Source organism: Salvelinus sp. IW2-2015, linkage group LG13, assembly GCF_002910315.2.
Source record: "Salvelinus sp. IW2-2015 linkage group LG13, ASM291031v2, whole genome shotgun sequence".
Lineage (NCBI taxonomy): Eukaryota > Metazoa > Chordata > Actinopteri > Salmoniformes > Salmonidae > Salvelinus > Salvelinus sp. IW2-2015.
Window position 1 is genome coordinate 10,903,896 of NC_036853.1, and position 18,043 is coordinate 10,921,938.

At 42.0% G+C, this 18,043-nt stretch overlaps 1 protein-coding gene across 1 annotated transcript in view; it reads right to left on the reverse strand.

Moving 5' to 3' along the window:
• Positions 1-15,723, reverse strand: part of LOC111972106 (histone-lysine N-methyltransferase, H3 lysine-79 specific) — a 31,364-nt gene extending 15,641 nt beyond the window's left edge. Inside the window, 9 exon segments of the mRNA XM_023998960.2 lie at positions 130-212; positions 339-394; positions 490-552; positions 644-738; positions 841-1,069; positions 1,268-1,331; positions 1,752-1,826; positions 1,942-1,985; positions 15,376-15,723. Of these exon segments, the coding sequence (XP_023854728.2) occupies positions 130-212; positions 339-394; positions 490-552; positions 644-738; positions 841-1,069; positions 1,268-1,331; positions 1,752-1,826; positions 1,942-1,985; positions 15,376-15,456 (790 nt within the window). The 5' untranslated portion in view covers positions 15,457-15,723.
• Between the last annotated feature and the right edge of the window lie 2,320 nt (positions 15,724-18,043).

Consider the following 18,043-nt stretch of genomic DNA (forward strand, 5'->3'; position numbering starts at 1 on the left):
CTCTTGTTATCACTAATGAAAGCAGTTGAATCAATAACCTATTGAAATGATCCAAGGTTCTTAATTCGCTGTAACAATATGGCAGGGTGGGCTTGACACAGGGTAACAAAAGGGCCATTTACTACATACCTTCCTTCATGTTAGCAAAGCGCTCCTTCAGCTGGTGATCAACCTCTGGACCAAAAGCAAAGTTGTTCACAAAAATAACACTACTAGACAAACGGGGAAGAGAAGAGAAGGGAGAAGAGGAGAAAACGATTTAGAGTTAAAGCTGTGCAGACGTTTCCCTTGTGTCTCAGTGGGAGTGGAAGCCTCCAGATTATATAGAGGTACTGTACCTTGTGTTGGCTATCCTTTCCTTCCACACCTCAGAGAGGAAATCACCCCTCTCCAGCTTGAAAATAAACAGGAAAATAAGTTGCACGTCTGCAATCCGAAACCATGTGTATTTCCGAATGACACTTCTGTCAGATCAACTCAGAATCTTACCGAGTAGTCCCCATGTTTCTTCCCATACCACTTCATCCACCTCTTAAATTCTTTGTCCATGGACTGAAAGAAAAAGCACACAGATTACTTATGATAACCATCTGGAATAGATTACAAAAACCATCAAGCTTGTTGTGGGATGTTAGGAACTTACCTCCGCATAAGTGGCTGGAATGTCTGCCTTCTCCACACCAAAGTAGTGTTTACAGTTTGTTGCTGCAGCAACCTGCAGCACCACTTGTCCCACTCCTGCAATTACAGATGATTAAGATGGCAAATAATGCACCGGGCTGCGAGTCACATTAAGACTGATTATCTCATTAGGAACTAAACATTGAGGTAAACACTGACCGCTGCCGAGGTCTACGAAGGTGTCGTCCTCCATCATTTCCATCTCGTTGATGATCTGGGCCACCAGGTCAAAGGAAGTCTCACCGTACACCTCGGGGGAGAATGGCTCATAGTTGTTGAGCTTCTCTGGGTCCGTGACCGAGTGGTTGTACACCTGCTGCAGGATATGCCTGAGCAGCCCGTTGGACGGTCGCTTGTTCAGCTTCAGGGGCGGGGTGGTGCCTTTCCACTGTGACACACAGGACAGGGAGTTCAGTATGACTATATTACATAGCTAGGTTATAAACATGTCGCTGTGCACAAGGGGGCTAGGTTTTCCCTACGGTGACAAACGGCAACAAGAAAAATCATTAAATGTAACATTTCAGCGTTTTAACATAACGTGTTCAGAAATAAGCTTGACTAAACTGTGGACATTCCAACTCACCAGCTGGTGGATGCTGTCGATGGCTCTGTTGTATTTGTCACAAAGTCTTTGCATACTCTCAAAACTGTAACACAGAAAAATAAATAACATGGGTGGGGATGACATCTATCAACATCTTATGACAAGACGCAGACAAGAAAGCTAGCAGCCCATGACTTGTATTTTTGTGCTGATGTTAGTTTGGCCAGGACCGTGGATACAAGAATGCTAATTGCATATCAGTTTGCCTCCACTCTACGAGACTCATCTCTTGGGCTGCTGCCACACCAAACCAAAATATTCCTAAATGAGCATCCATGTCATTAGCGTCTGCATTACCCCCCTGGGAAGAACATTTACATGTAAAGAAAGTGGAGTGCAAGTCCATTCTGTTCATACTCTGGATGTTACTATGGTATTGGACTGTGACTACGGGTGCTCTGGTAGACTGTGCTTAAGATCAGCATCACAGTCCTTGTTCTTCATAGTCTGACGCTCAGCTCACCTCTTGGTGTCGTAGTCGATGAGGACATAGTTCTCCATGGCCAGCTTAAGGTCTGGGATCTCCTCACACACCCAACTGAGAACAATGATCAATACAGGGTTTAGTTTACAAAGACCTAGCCTAACTCAGTCAAGAAGTGCAGTCACTCACTGCACCATGCTTTTGAGATAGAAAGGTGGTAGTTACTTACCGAATGGTCTCAATGATTTCATGAGCAGCATCATGGTGTTTATCCTGGAGATAAAGTAAACAAAAAGGGGAGAAAAGATAGTGGGTTTGTATAGACCCTTTTCCAGTACATGACACACTGACGTCACACACGACTCTTGGCTGCAGATGGCTTTCTTACTGCTGCCATTGAACATAGCCTAGATTTACGTTTTTATTACTTCCAAACAAAATTACTTTTTTGGTTCTCATACGCTTAACAATGATATGATTCTTGCTTGAACAGTTGCTAAGATCATATTTGTTGACTGCCTTCATGACCTGTGACCGCCGGTGTGGCGGTAATACAGTCACCACAACAGCCCTAGTCAGAATCCAAATAGGAGACAAAGAATGTACACAGATGTGCTAACAGCTACCAACACGAGTTCAGACAACTGGCTCATATAAGGCCAGCAGCACTCAATGACTTAATAATCCACACAGTGCAAACCACAGTAGTTAGTGTGACTCATTCACTGACTGCCAGCATAACAATTCAAGAGACCACTGAGTGTATCACTTATCAAGCTGACATTCTCTAAAATGGCTGTGGTCTGGGAGAATGAGTGCATTTAAAGCTCAGTAACTTAGTTAGCTGGGTTGTCAGGCCACTGCTGTACCTACTGCCATTGCAGCATGGGAGGAACTGCAGTATTTCAGTCAGTCTGGTTGCCAGCAGCCTAAGATAACCCAGTGACCTACTTTCTGCTCCCTGCTGCAACGAGGGACCTCCTGGGAGGGCCTCGGCGGGAAGGAAGAAGGGAAGGTGGTAGAAAGTGGAGATTTGACGCCACTGGCCTACACCCCATAATGTCAAGGTTGAATTATGTTGTTGCTTGGTTTTTGCTCTGACATGCACTGTCAACTGTGGGACCTTATATAGACAGGTGTGCCTTTCCAAATCTTGTTTAGTCAATTGAATTTACCACAGGTGGACTCCAAATCAAGTTGTAGAAACATCAAGGATGATCAATGGAAACAGAATTTTTATATTTAACTAGGCAAGTCAGTTCAGAACAAATTCTTACTTACAATGACGGCCTAGGAACAGTGGGTTAACTGCCTTGTTCAGGGACAGAATGACAGATGTTTACCTTGTCAGCTTGGGGATTCGATCTAGCAACCTTTTGTCTACTGGCCCAACACTAACCACAAGGCTACCTGCCACCCCAATGCACCGGAGCTCAATTTCAAGTCTCATAGCATACTAACGTAAATACGGTAGTTTATTTAATTCATACATTTGCAAAAATGTTTTCGCATTATCATTATGGGGTATTGTGTGTAGATTGGAGGGGAAAAAATATGAATCCATTTTAGAAAAAGGCTGTAACGTAATAAAACATGGAAAAAGTCAAGGGTTTATGATAATATATTTTGATACATTGAATGTTAATATTGTGAACCCATGTTACATTTACCACCTATTTCAGGAAGTGAGGTCACTGGGTACTGCCCCTATATACAGTGCCTTCGGAAAGTATTCAGACCCCTTGTCTTTCTCCACATTGTGTTACAGCCTTATTCTAAAATTGTCATCTCTACACAACAACAAAAAAGGTTTAGAAATGCTGCTAATTTATTAAAAATACAACTGAAATATCACATTTACTTGAGTATTCAGACCCTTTACTAAGTACTTTGAAGCATCTTTGGCAGCGATTACAGCATCGATTTTTCTAGGGTAAGACGCTACAAGCTTGGCACACCTATATTTGGGGAGTTTCTCCCATTCTTGTCTGCAGATCCTCTCAAGCCATGTCAGGTTAGATGGGGAGCGTTGCTGCACAGCTGTTTTCAGGTCTCTCCAGAGACGTTAGAACAGGTTCAAGTTGAGGCTCTAGCTGGGCCACTCAAGAACATTCAGAGACTTGCCCCGAAGCCACTCCTACGTTGTCTTGGCTGTGTGCTTAGGGTCATTGTCCTGTTGGAAGGTGAACCTTCTCCCCCAGTCGGAGGTCCTGAGCGCTCTGGAGCAGGATTTCAATCAAGGATTGCTATACACTTTGCTGCGTTCAGCTTTCTCGATCCGGACTCGTCTCCCAGTCGCTGAAAAACATCCCCACAGCATGATGCTGCCACCACCATACTACACCATAGAGATTGTGCCAGGTTTCCCCCAGACGTGACGCTTGGCATTCAGGCCAAAAAGTTAAATCTTGGTTTCATCACACCAGAGAATGTTGTTTCTCATGGTTTGAGTCTTTAGATGCCTTTTGTCAAACGCCAAGAGGGCTGTCATGTGCCTTTTACTGAAGAGTGGCTTCCGTCTGGCTTGTCTACCATAAAGGCCTGATTTGGTGGAGTGCTGCAGAGATCGTTGTCCTTCTGGAAGGTTCTCCCATCTCGACAGAGAACTCTGGAGCTCTGTCAGAGTGACCATCAGGTTCTTGGTCACCTCCCTGACCAAGGCCCTTCTTCCCCAGTTTGGCTGGGCAGCCAGCTCTAGGAAGAGTCTTGGTGGTTCCAAACTTCTTCCATTTAAGAATGACGGAGGCCATTGTGTTCTTGGGGACCTTCAATGCCGCAGAAAAGCCTCGACACAATCCTGTCTAAGCTCTACGGACAATTTCTTCAACCTCATAGCTTGGGTTTTTGCTCTGACATGCATAGTCAGCTATGGGACCTTATATAGACAGGTGTGCCTTTCCAAATCATGTCCAATCAATTAATTTACCACAGGTGGACTCCAAATCAAGTTGTAGGAACATCAAGGATGACCACTTGAGCTCAATTTAGAGTCAAAGGGTCTGAATGCTTGTGTAAATAAGGTATCAGTTTTTTTTAAATAAATACATTGCAAACATTTCTAAAAACCTGTTTTGGCTTTGTCATTCTGGGGTATTGGGTGTAGATTGATGAGGATGTTTGATGTATTCAATCCATTTTAGAGTAAGGCTGTAACAACAAAATTTGGAAAAATTCAAGGGGTCTGAATACTTTAAGGCACTGTATAGGACCTTCCACCTGCCTGGGATATGGATGCCCCATGAAGACCTACGGGTCGAACTGTTATAAATAAAAGCACCTGGGAGCATGAGCAACGTTTTCCTCTCTGTTTTCCATTAGTTTGCCTACAACTCCAGCACCTGGATGTGCGCATGTTCTTCAGCTTTTGTACAATAGTGTTTAACACAGGAGTTGCTTAACAAGAAGACAGTGAATGTTCCTGAGTGGCTGAGTTACAGTTGACTTAAATCTACTTCAAAATCTATGGCAAGACCTGAAAATGGCTCATCTAGCAATGATCAACAACCAATTTGACAGAGCATGAAGAATAAAACCTTTTTTTTTGAAAGGCAAATGCTGCACAATCCAGGTGTGGAAAGCACTTAGTGACTTACCCAGAAAAACTCACAGCTGTAACCATTGCCAAAGGTGCTTCTACAAAAGTAATGACTCAGGGGTGTAAATACTTAAAAAAATCTCATTTACACATTTCAATACTTCTAGAAACGTGTTTCCACTTTGTCATTATGGGGTATTGTATGTATGGATCCTGAGTGGCGCAGCGGTCTAAGGCACTGCATCGCAGTGCTAGAGGCGTCACTACAGACCCGGGTTCCGGCAGTAATCGAGAGTCCCATAGGACAGTACACAATTGGCCCATCGTCGTCCGGGTTAGGGGAGGGTTTGGCCGGGGTAGGCCGTCATTGTAAATACAAATTTCTTAACTGACTTGACTAATAAAAAATAAAAAAAGAAGCTGGATGAGAAATCTATTAAATCTATTTTGAATTCAGGCTGTAACAACAAAATGTGAAGTCAGTCAAGGGGTATGAATATTTTGAAGGCACAAAAATTAGAATAGAGGTCGACCGATTAATCGGATTGGCCGATTAATTGGGGCCGATTAAGTTTTCATAACAATCGGAAATCTGTATTTTTGGACACTGATTTGGCCGATTTTTATTTAACTAGGCAAGTCAGTTAAGAACACATTCTTATTTTCAATGACGGCCTAGGAACGGTGGGTTAACTGCCTTGTTCAGGGGCAGAACGACAGATTTTTACCTTGTCAGCTCGGGGATTCAATATTGCAACCTTACAGTTAACTAGTCCAATGCTCTAACCACCTGCTTTACATGGCACTCCACGAGGAGCCTGCCTGTTACACGAATGCAGTAAGAAGCCAAGGTAAGTTGCTAGCTAGCATTAAACTTATCTTATAAAAAACATCTAGTGATTATGATTGATTAACTAGTTAACTACACATGGTTGATGATATTACTAGTTTATCTAGCGTGTCCTGCATTGCATATAATCAATGCGGTGCACATTCGCAATCAATTCACTAGTATATATTTTTAAACCTGCATATTTAGTTAATATCGCCTGCTAACATGAATTTCTTTTAACTAGGGAAATGGTGTCACTTCTCTTGCAACAGAGTCAGGGTATATGCAGCAGTTTGGGCCGCCTGGCTCGTTGCGAACTGTGTGAAGACTATTTCTTCCTAACAAAGACAGCCAACTTCGGCAAATGGGGGATGATTTAACAAAAGCGCATTTGTGAAAAAAGCACAATCGTTGCACGACTGTACCTAACCTTAAACATCAAAGCCTTTCTTAAAATCAATACACAGAAGTATACATTTTTAAACCTGCATATTTAGCTAAAAGAAATCCAGGTTAGCAGGCAATATTAACCAGGTGAAATTGTCTCACTTCTCTTGCGTTCATTGCACACAGAGTCATGGTATATGCAACAGTTTGTGCCGCCTGGCTCGTTGCGAACTAATTTGCCAGAATTTTACGTAATTATGACATAACATTGAAGGTTGTCCAATGTAACAGGAATATTTAGACTTATGGATGCCACCCATTAGATAAATGATGGAACGGTTCCGTATTTCACTGAAAGAATAAATGTTTTGTTTTCAAGATGATAGTTTCCGGATTCGACCATATTAATGACCTACGACTCGTATTTCTGTGTGTTATAATTAAGTCTATGATTTGATAGAGCAGTCTGACTGAGCGATGGTAAGCACCAGCAGGCTCGTAAGCATTCATTCAAACAGCACTTTCGTGCGTTTGCCAGCAGCTATTGCGCTGTTTATGACTTCAAGCCTATCATCTCCCGAGATTAGGCTGGTGTAACCGATGTGAAATGGCTAACTAGTTAGCGGGGTGCGCACTAATAGCGTTTCAAACGTCACTCGCTCTGAAACTTGAAGTTGTTGTTCCCCTTGCTCTGCATGGGTAACGCTGCTTCGAGGGTGGCTGTTGTCGATGTGTTCCTGGTTCGAGCCCAGGTAGGGGTGAGGAAAGGTACGGAAGCTATACTGTTACATTGGCAATACTAAAGTGCCTATAAGAACATCCAATAGTCATAGGTATATGAAATACAAATCGTATAGAGAGAAATAGTCCTATAATAACTAAAACCTAAAACGTCTTACCTGGGAATATTGAAGACTCGTGGTAAAAGGAACCACCAGCTTTCATATGTTCTCATGTTCTGAGCAAGGAACTTAAACGTTAGCTTTCTTACATGACACATATTGCACTTTTACTTTCTCCTCCAACACTTTGTTTTTGCATTATTTAAACCAAATTGAACATGTTTGATTATTTATTTGAGGCTAAATTGATGTTGATGTATTATATTAAATTCAAATAAGTGTTCATTCAGTATTGTTGTAATTGTCATAATTACAAATAAATAGGCAGATTAATCGATATCGGCCTTTTTTGGTCCTCCAATAATCGGTATCGGCGTTGAAAAATCCTAAATCGGTCAACCTCTAAATTAGAGGGCTCCAATGAGTTTACTGTGCTACAATTTTGTGAAGGGTTAATGTGCTGGTCCCAGACAGACAGCGGTTGCACATACAAATCAGCCTCTTCACAGTGTGTGTGTGGAGGCGGCGAGAGAGGGGAGTTCCTGCCGCTCACACACAGACAGCACGCAGCAACACCAGCGCTGCTTCTAAAAATAAACGCTGGCTTAGAGAAAGAATGCGTGTGACGCCTGAGAGGCACTAACAACCAATCATCCTCTCTTCCCCTCCTAGCCCCCTGTTGTGGGCACGACGAAGGAACTGACTCAACCACTCACTACCTTCCCCGCCTTTTCATTCTCTCGTTACCTCACCATGACGCACTGCCGAGGAAAAATACCGGTCCACTACGCATTACTCACGACCAATGAACAAGTAACTAACCAGGTGCAGCAGCGATATTACCACAGAGAAAAACTGATTCATCAACCCATCCATCAGTCTAGTTCTTAGGCAGAACTGCCTTAATATGCCTGATCTTCCCTGATAACACCACAGGTCACATGTTGGCCCAAGGAGTGCTTCTTAATTCATTGATGTATAGCTTGTTAGTTTCACTTTAACACAGGTAGAAATACTGGAAGAAGAAACACAACTGACAACACAAAATAGGCAAGATGACATCGATTCAAATGCAGTCATGTGCGAAAGCATTCTGGCTTAGTTAGAGCCAAGAAAATAATTGAACTAAGGGCTCCGCAGCACAAGAGCTGTTCCTCATATGGACGCAGTTACATATTTAAATCCGCAGATGGTGACAGTGAGAGAATGAGCGTTTAAGCATGTGATTGGTAGCAGCTTCAGCGTGGGGAGACAGGAAGGCAGCATATATTACTATCATGTGGTGCAGTGAACAGAACAGAACAGTGCACGTTCCTTCTCTGTGGGGGGAGTGGAGCAATTTGGTCAGAAATACTGGAATATGTATGATGTACAGCATCTTTTGGCTGGGCAGGAGCACAGTGCCTAAAGCACGTGTCAAACTCATTCCACGGAGGGCCGAGTATCTGTGGGTTTCCGCTCCTCCCTTGGACTTGATGAATTAAAAAGTCACTGATTAGTATGAAACTCCCCTTGCCTGGTTGTCTAGGTCTTCATTGAAAGAAAATCAAAAACCAGCAGACACTAGGTCATCTATGGAATGAGTGACACCCCTGGCCTGAAGCATTATTACTGAGAAAGATGAACTAACCAAATACAACCCAATGAATACCAAAATATTGCACCATTATACATTAATATGCTCAGGAGTTAGTCACATAGTCAAAATAAACCGCCCCAATGAAACATCCACAGGCTTGTGATGTGTAGACTGCAGAGCCAGGCAGAATCTGCAGCTAATCAAGTGCTTTGTAATGCTGGTCTTATCTTCTGCCCCTCCCAGTCCCAGTGGTGCATATTGAGAAGTCTAGGAGGCCCTTATTTTAAAAACATGGCAAGAACACCACACAGATAAAGACTGGAATCCAGTTAGTCTGAAACCGTGCGGAAATTACAATTAGAAGCATTTTAAAATCTGCCTTTAGAAAATGCAGAAAGATACTTTTGGTCATGTAGTGTATGTGGACACCTGCTCCATCGAACATCTCATTCCAAAATCCTGGGCATTAATATGGAGTTGGTCCCACTTTAGCTATATATAAAACAGTCTCCACTCTTCTGGGAAGGCTTTCTGCTAGATGTTGGAACATTGCTGCGGGGACTTGCTTCCATTTAGCCACAAGAGTATTAGTGAGGTCGGGCACTGATGTTGGGCAGTTAGGCCTGGCTCGCAGTTGGCGTTCCAATTAATCCCAAAGGTGTTCGATGGGGTTGAGGTCATGGCTCTGTGCAGGTCAGTCAAGTTCTTCCACACTGATCTCAACAAACCATTTCTTTATGGACCTAACTTTGTGCACAGGGGCATTGTCTTGCTGGAAACAGGAGGGCCTTCCCCAAACTATTGCCACAAAGTTGGAAGCACAGAATTGTCTAGAATGTCAGTGTTTGCTTTAACCATGAAAAAACAGCCCCAGATCATTATTCCTCCTCCAACTAAGTGGTGTTATTGTGAAATGGAAACGTCTAGGCATAACAGCTCAGCCGCGAAGTGGTAGGCCACACAAGCTCACAGAATAGGAAGGGCGTGAAAAATCGTCCTCTGGAATTAATCACGCTTCACCATCTTGCAGTCCAACGGACCAATCTGGGTTTGGCAGATTCCAGGAAAACGCTACCTGCCCGAATGCATAGTGCCAACTGTAAAGTTTGGTGGAGGAGGAATAATGGTCTGGGACGTTTTTTCATGGTTCGGGCTAGGCCCCTTCGTTCCAGTGAAGGCAAATCTTAACGCTACAGCAAACAATGACATTCTAGATAATTCTGTGCCGCCAACATTTGTGGCAACAGTTGGGGAAGGCCCTTTGTTTTAGCATGACAATTCCCCTGTGCACAAAGCAAGGTCCATACAGAAATTGTCAATATCAAGCAGAAGAACCTGACTGGCCTGCAGAGCCCTGACCTCAACACCTTTGGGATGAATTGGAAAGCTGACTACGAGCCATGACTAATTGTCCAACATCAGTGCGCGCACTCACTAATACACGTGGCTGAATGGAAGCAAGTCCCCGCAGCAATGTTCAAACATCTCGTGGAAATTCTTCCCAGAAGAGTGGAGGCTGTTGTAGCAGCAAAGGGGGGACCAAATCCATATTAATGCCCATGATTTTGGAATGAGATGTTCGACGAGCAGTTGGTTTTCAACAGCGGAGATTTGTAATAACCATGCTGTCTGTCTCTGTTATCTGCAACATTGTTATAATATTGAAATTTGATCTCCATCTGTCCTATGGTAAACGCGTTGGGAGTTAGGATGAAACAGACAGGCTGGCAGCTTCTCAGCCAGGCAAAATCATGAATAAGCTAGCATAATATTTTATGGATATATACACAGAAATGTCAATAGAAAACACACAAAATTCAGCAAGTATGCTGACATTCCAGCTTCAGTTTGAAGTGATTGTGTTAGTTGGCTCTCTTCTGAAGAGTGGCCTGGAGAGAGAGCACATGTTCTATGCCAGGCGAAATTGCACATCATTAGCTCATGCATTGTTATGGATGTATCCACCACCCCTCAAAAATGTTTACACTATACCGAAATAGCTCCGCCATTTTCTGGTTGTTAGAACTAATAGTTCGCCTCACTTCAGTTTATGTGACAAAATAAGCTAGTATAGTGCAGAGTAACATTGTACAATCAAAGCCACTGCGAACTATACTTTCCATAAACAAAAATAATGTTGTTTCAGCTTTTAGAAGCTGGTGTACAAAACCGAATGTAAAAGACAAACTCTAAAAATAAAAAATAATGTTTTACCTTAAATTTAACTAGGCAAGTCGTTTAAGAACAAATTCTTATTTTCAATGACGGCCTAGGAACAGTGGGCTAACTGCCTTTTTCAGGGGAGAACGAAAGATGTTACCTTGTCACCTCGGGGATTCGAACATGCAACCTTTCGATTACTAGTCCAACACTCTAACCACTAGGCTACCTGCTGCCCCACAACTCTGCTTAACGGGAAGCATAGAAATAGCGCACATAGAACAGATTTACCCCTTCCTAAACTTGCTTTCAAGTAAAATGAGATATCCGTAACTAGAATTTCTATGCGAATTTGATTGCTTGCCCAAAAAGTTACATATTGCTACAATAAACGCAACTGCAACTACTTTGCTGTTATTCTGGTTGCACTGTTTGACATGACTGTGTTAGCCAAAGTTGGCTAGCTAGAAAGGGATATGAATGGTGCCAGTCATCATGGCAACGAAACATTTAGAACAAACAATCTTGTCCATAGATTTATAACAAAAACACGTCCCTGGCAACTGAAACGATAGAATGAACGACCAGCCGGCTTAGGTAGCAACTAGAGGTTGACCGATTAATTAGGGCCGATTTCAAGTTTTCATAACAAACTGTAATCAGTATTTTTGGACACCGATTTGCCAAATTATTTTTTTAAATAATATTTCACCTTTATTTAACTAGGCAAGTCAGTTAATATTGCCTGCTAACATGAATTTCTTATAATTAGGGAAATTGTGTCACTTCTCCTGCATTCCGTGCAAGCAGTCCGGGTATATGCAGCAGTTTGGGCCACCTGGCTCATTGCGAACTGTGTGAAGTCCATTTATTCCTAACAAAGAACTTAATTAATTTGCCAGAATTTTACATAATTATGACATAACATTGAAGGTTGCACAATGTAACAGCAATATTTAGACTTAGGGATGCCACCCATTAGATAAAATATGGAACGGTTCTGCATTTCACTGAAATAATAAATGTTTTGTTTTCGAAATGATAGTTTCCGGATTCTACCATTTTAATGTCCTACGGCTCGTATTTGTGTGTTATAATTAAGTCTATGATTTGATAGAGCAGTCTGACTGAGCGATGGTAGGCACCAGCAGGTTCGTAAGCATTCATTCAAACAGCACTTTTGTGCGTTTGCCAGCAGCTATTGCGCTGTTTATGACTTCAAGCCTATCATCTCCCGAGATTAGGCTGTTGTAACCGATGTGAAATGGCTAACTAGTTAGCGGGGTGCGCACTAATAGCGTTTCAAACGTCACTCGCTCTGAAACTTGGAGTAGTTGTTCCCCTTGCTCTGCATGGGTAACGCTGCTTCGAGGGTGGCTGTTGTCGATGTGTTCCTGGTTCGAGCCCAGGTAGGGGTGAGGAGAGGTACGGACAACACTTTGTTTTTGCATTATTTAAACCAAATTGAACATGTTTCATTATTTATTTGAGGCTAAATTGATTTTATTGATGTATTATATTAACTTAAAATAAGTGTTCATTCAGTATTGTTGTAATTGTCATTATTACAATTTTTATTTTAATCGGCCAATTAATCGGTATGTTTTTTTTTTGGTCCTCCAATAATTGGTATCGGCGTTGAAAAATCATAATCGGTCGACCTCTAGTAGCAACCCTATATTTGTCAGGACTGTATCTTGTGGAAGGATGAAACAGTATTAATACATTTTTCAAAATAAAGTTTATGAAAATATAGCAATCATTATTTGAATATGTTGGTAACCCATTGTATAAAAGTGATAATGCCCTCGAAGCAGTCTCATGCCAATATATCCTCCAAACACCAGTTTCTCAGGCATTATCACTTAAATAATACCCTTCAAGTCAATTAGAAACGAATATTCAACAATGCCATGGTATAACACCGAAGCAGTTGTTGTGAGGCAGCACCATCACCAAACCACTACGTATTTATTGATTGTGTTATTATTTTTCTACTATTCTCTCTGCTTTGTTGGGAAGGGCCTGTAAGCAAGCATTTCCCTGTTAGTCTACAACGGTTTATGAAGCATGTGACATAAAATATTGATTTGTTTGCGTTACATTTTTCTGAGGATGCCAGTCATGCAACAGTCCGGTTATCAGTCTCTGGTGTAATGGGAGCGAAGTCAGCCAAGGCCAACTGTGGAGGATTGCGTCACCAGCAGCGCTGCTTAGTTCCTGAACTCTGACGTTAAGGGGTATTACCCAGTGTGACACAGAACACTAGACGCGCCACAGACAACACTCCGGCGTTCTGAGAAATACACTTTCAGGTAGTCCCCCCCAGCACCGTCTTACCGCAATTTACTATAAATGAGTAAAACAGCTGAAACACACTTGAAGCCACCAGAGAAAACACAATTATTTCATCTGCTTCCATTTCCGTTCCCCTTTGTACAATCTGGCAAACTATAGCATGAACTTCAGCTAAAAAAATATGTTCAAAGCATGCTGCACACACTCAAGGTGCAAACACAATCAACTCTGCCTTAACACATTAGGGCCTAACTAGGCAAATATATTTTTTACATATAGCCTATCTAGTAAGATCCACATAGGTTAAAATACTACAGCATCATAGTATGTGCATGCAACAACAAAAAAGCAATCTACGGAAGATCGAGAAGCTTGGTCAATGTCATAACACACAGCAATGATTCACTGTTTTTAATCTACACATGACGTGCATGCAAAAGTAAAAACTTTTTTTTTTTTTTACGTGGAATTCAGTAGGCCTTTGCCCACAGTCAACCCACACTACTGGTTTATTCAGTGGCACTTGCTTCGAACAACCAAAACGTAGCCTAGTCCTCCACAGATTTTTCAAGGTATACAGGCTATCTTCTGGATGCCAAAATAGTTGTAATTAGGCTTCTGTCTAACACCCTTTCGGTTGGCTGTTAGCAGTCTCCTCAACAGTAACTAAAACATGTTTTGAATAACCTACATACAGCAAAACAGTATTGGATGTTCACATTTATGGTTGAAACTAGGTTTCAAATTCAAGTCTGTCAGCTAATCCACTGAATTTGTGGAACTGGTTTTTAGCAGTGGGATGGATAACTGGTCAAACCATATGAGACACATGTGAGTCATATGGGATGGTACTTCCCAGAAGCCCTATTTATTTGATTTCTTGGACCTAGTGGAAAAGCAACTTATATTTCCATATAAGGGAGTTGTGGGGAATTGTGGGGAATTGTGTAGTGTTCCTGCTATGTTAACGCAAATTATACCTTCAGATTGTACCCTATTGGCATGAGTGCAGGATTGCATCATGAGTGCAGGATTTTAGGTATAATTCCAGCTGGCAGCTATACCCTAGATTCAGTCAGACTGGAGTATGCAAATATCTTTCTGTGCAATAACAGTAACAGTAGATATCAACAAGGCAGTGAGCACCAGGCAGAGAGCCATTTGAAGTCCAGCTACTGTACTAATAATGTTTCAGCAAAATATTTTGCAAAACATTGTACAATATTTGATATATTGTTTAAGTTCTGGAAAAAGTCCTCGCATGCATGAGTCGAATTACACGTATTGCAAATGACCGTGGTGTTAAAACATCGCTCTCTGACTCACTTCAAAATGATGGCATGGTAGCTAGTTACATTAAATCATGGATAGGTGCATAAAATAACAAGTTAGCGAGCTAGCGTTCTAAATGAGCTAAATAAATGCTTAACGTTACTCAGAACTATAATGCGAGTCAAAGAAAGCCGTTTAGAACGCTAGCTAGCCAAATATATTTATAACTAACCCTTTCTGTGGTTGAACCTTAGCTAGGTACTGTAGCTAACTAGTTAACTTACTGCCCCAACAGAAACCAAATGGTGGAGAGCCTCTTCTAGACTTGTTAAAGAGTTACCGGGACCAATAACTAGCTAATATACTGTAGTTAGCTAGCCAAGTGTGCAGCGCTTCTCGTGTGTAATTTGTGTCATGCTCCATCTAACGATGTGTGTACTTTAATCCGTTAGTTATCTAGTTACTAGTAAGGTGTTCCGCACAGTCAGTAGCCATATTGTTGGCTATACACTCCACTGAGAATCGGTGGATATAACGTTAATGATACCCACTTCGAACAGCTTCTGGCTAGCCCTGTGGTGGACCGTCTGTCTGGCCTGTATGTATGTAACATTAGCTAACACATAAGCTAGTAGCTATACACATAGTTAGCTAACAACAGCTAGGTAGGTACATTAAGAGATTAATAGCTACATCTAATCCTCACTTGGTTGGCCAAGTTATAGCTGGCAACTTGGTTGGTTTAATTAAATACTCACGTATACTGGTAATGGCCACGAGTAGCCAGCAGCTTCTGCTCCAACTGGCGACTTCAGCTTGAGTTCTAGCTTTTCTCCCATTCTACACTTTCTCCGGCGTTTGCTAACGTTAGCTAGTTTAGCGAGCTACTACAATTATCATTTTGTCAGAAAAATCCTTATCACAACAGATAAAATTATATCTCGATGAGTGGTAAGTGGTACACGCGCCCTGTAGTCCGGTGTTCAAATATTTGTTTGATTTTAATCAATTTGTTAAAAAATTACTTCATGCCGAGCGGCTCCTACACCTCGGCAGTACAGCCGCCATCTTGCCCGGCGTGAAAATCGGTCACTACCAAAGGGACAGAAACGCCAGGGAGGGGGGACCTGTTTTAATGTCTATGTGGGGGGGCGGCAGTCGGAGCATGGGAAGTATCAACGGTTACCGGGGCTGTACAACCGGATTGTTACTTTTCGAAAGACGAGTATGACGAAAACAACCAACCATTCTCCTCTGTATAAAACAGTTTGAATTAGAATTTCCCGGGAACAATAACGGACAACTGGCGGGAGATACCATTTTACTCGATTACTCACTGCATGTGATGACAGTGACAATAAAAACAATGTTTTGGATGGAGCAGACCGAGGTCGTTTGCTTTCCTCAATTTACTTAAAGTGTGTCAAGTGTGTTTATCAAGGAACCAATGGCTGTATATAATATGAATGGACAAAGCCATTGATCACGTGACACCATTCATTCCTATGTTTAGACTCAATAGCGCATTGATGCCAAATTAAGTCGATTAAAATGAGTTGTCTAGAAGGGTTACACCTTTTGTCAAAATTGACTTTTCGTAGCAGGTTTAGGATGATTTATGCAGCAGGTTATGATAATTAACGTAGCAGGTTAGGATTATCTAAAATACCCCCACAAAAAAAAAATATAGCTTTTGTCAAAGTGTATATATATATATATATATATATATATATATATACACACACTTTGACAAAAGCTGTATCCCAGCTAGACATGACCCTAAAAATGGTTTCTCATGGAGACAAAGGTTGTGTCCCCTGCTCAAACATTGCATACATCAACCAATGGCTGCATGCCACGTCATCGACTAACATAATACTGTAACATATGAGAGATGGCATAAAAATTTAATAATAATAAAAAATTAAATATGAGAGATGGCATGTGTCAGCAATGAGTGTGCAGAGGAACGCACCCATAACATGCACCGTTTGAGCTACTCCAGGAAGTGACGTTACAGGCTAGGTCAGTGCTGCCCCCTTGCATTGACTAATTTAAGCACCGCGGTATAAAATGAACTGGAGAATGCTCCCAAGATATCTGACCATTGTTTTCAAGGTAATCTACTCACATTCGTATACGCCGATTCATGGACCGGCTATATCCGGGTTGCATCCGGTTTATATGGAACAACGTCAAATGCGCACAACGTCAACACGTCATCCAAAAACATGGCAGACATTGTATGAATAGAAAATGTTGATCTCGGCTGTGAGTGATAGAAAAAAATTAATCGGCCTCAGCAACAATGATTTGAATAATTCAATGGATGTTTTGAGCACAAAGGTGATGATTAATGTGTCTTATTAGCAATGTTCAAATCTATGTTAAACAGCAGTACCGAAGCAAAACTGTAGGAGCAGTCGAACCCTGGGCCCTTGAACTCAAGCCAAGGAGTTTGTCATTGAAGCCAAGGTGTTCAAGGCCAACCATGGTACTGCAGCATTGTTAGCAGAAAATAGGATCCCCCATTATTGTGAATCGAAACATGGCGATCTTCGTGGTCAATCTTCTTGTAAATAAAAGTTTTGAAGATAATCATGTTACCAATAATTGCTTCTAATAGACCAGATGTATTTCCTTGAACCAATTATTTTAAAATCACACACAGAAAAAGTAATAATGATAATTTAGTTGCTAATTGCAGCCTGGAGTACCCCAGTCGGCCTTCAAATCAAAAGGTAATTGGTCACATACACATGTTTAGCAGATGTTATTGCGGGTGTAGCGAAATGCTTGTTTTCTAGCTCCAACAATGCAGTAATATATAACAATTCTCAACAATACATACAAACCTAAAAGTAAAATAATGGAATTAAGGAATATATAAATATATTAGGATGAGCAATGTCGGAGTGGCATAGACTCAAATACAGTAGAATAGAATACAGTACATACATATGAGATGAGTAAAGCACATAAAGTCTTATGTATATGTAACAGTTTTAACTTTAGTCCGTCCCCTCTCCCCGACCCGGGCGTGAACCAGGGACCCTCTGCACACATCAACAACTGACACCCACGAAGCATTGTTACCCATCGCTCCACAAAAGCCGCAGCCCTTGCAGAGCAAGGGGAACCACTACTTCAAGGTCTCAGAGCAAGTGACGTCACCGATTGAAAGGCTATTAGCACGCACCACCGCTAACTAGATAGCCATTTCACATTGGTTACATGTATAGGGCAGCAGCCTCTAAGGTGCAGGGTTACGTAACTGGGTGGAAGCCGCCTAGTGATGGCTATTTAACGGGGTGAACAGGCAGTGGCTCGGCTGGTTGTTGCCCTGGAGGGCTGATAGTTTGCCACCGGTGATGCGCTGGGCAGACCGCACCACCCTCTGGAGAGCCCTGCGGTTGCGGGCGGTGC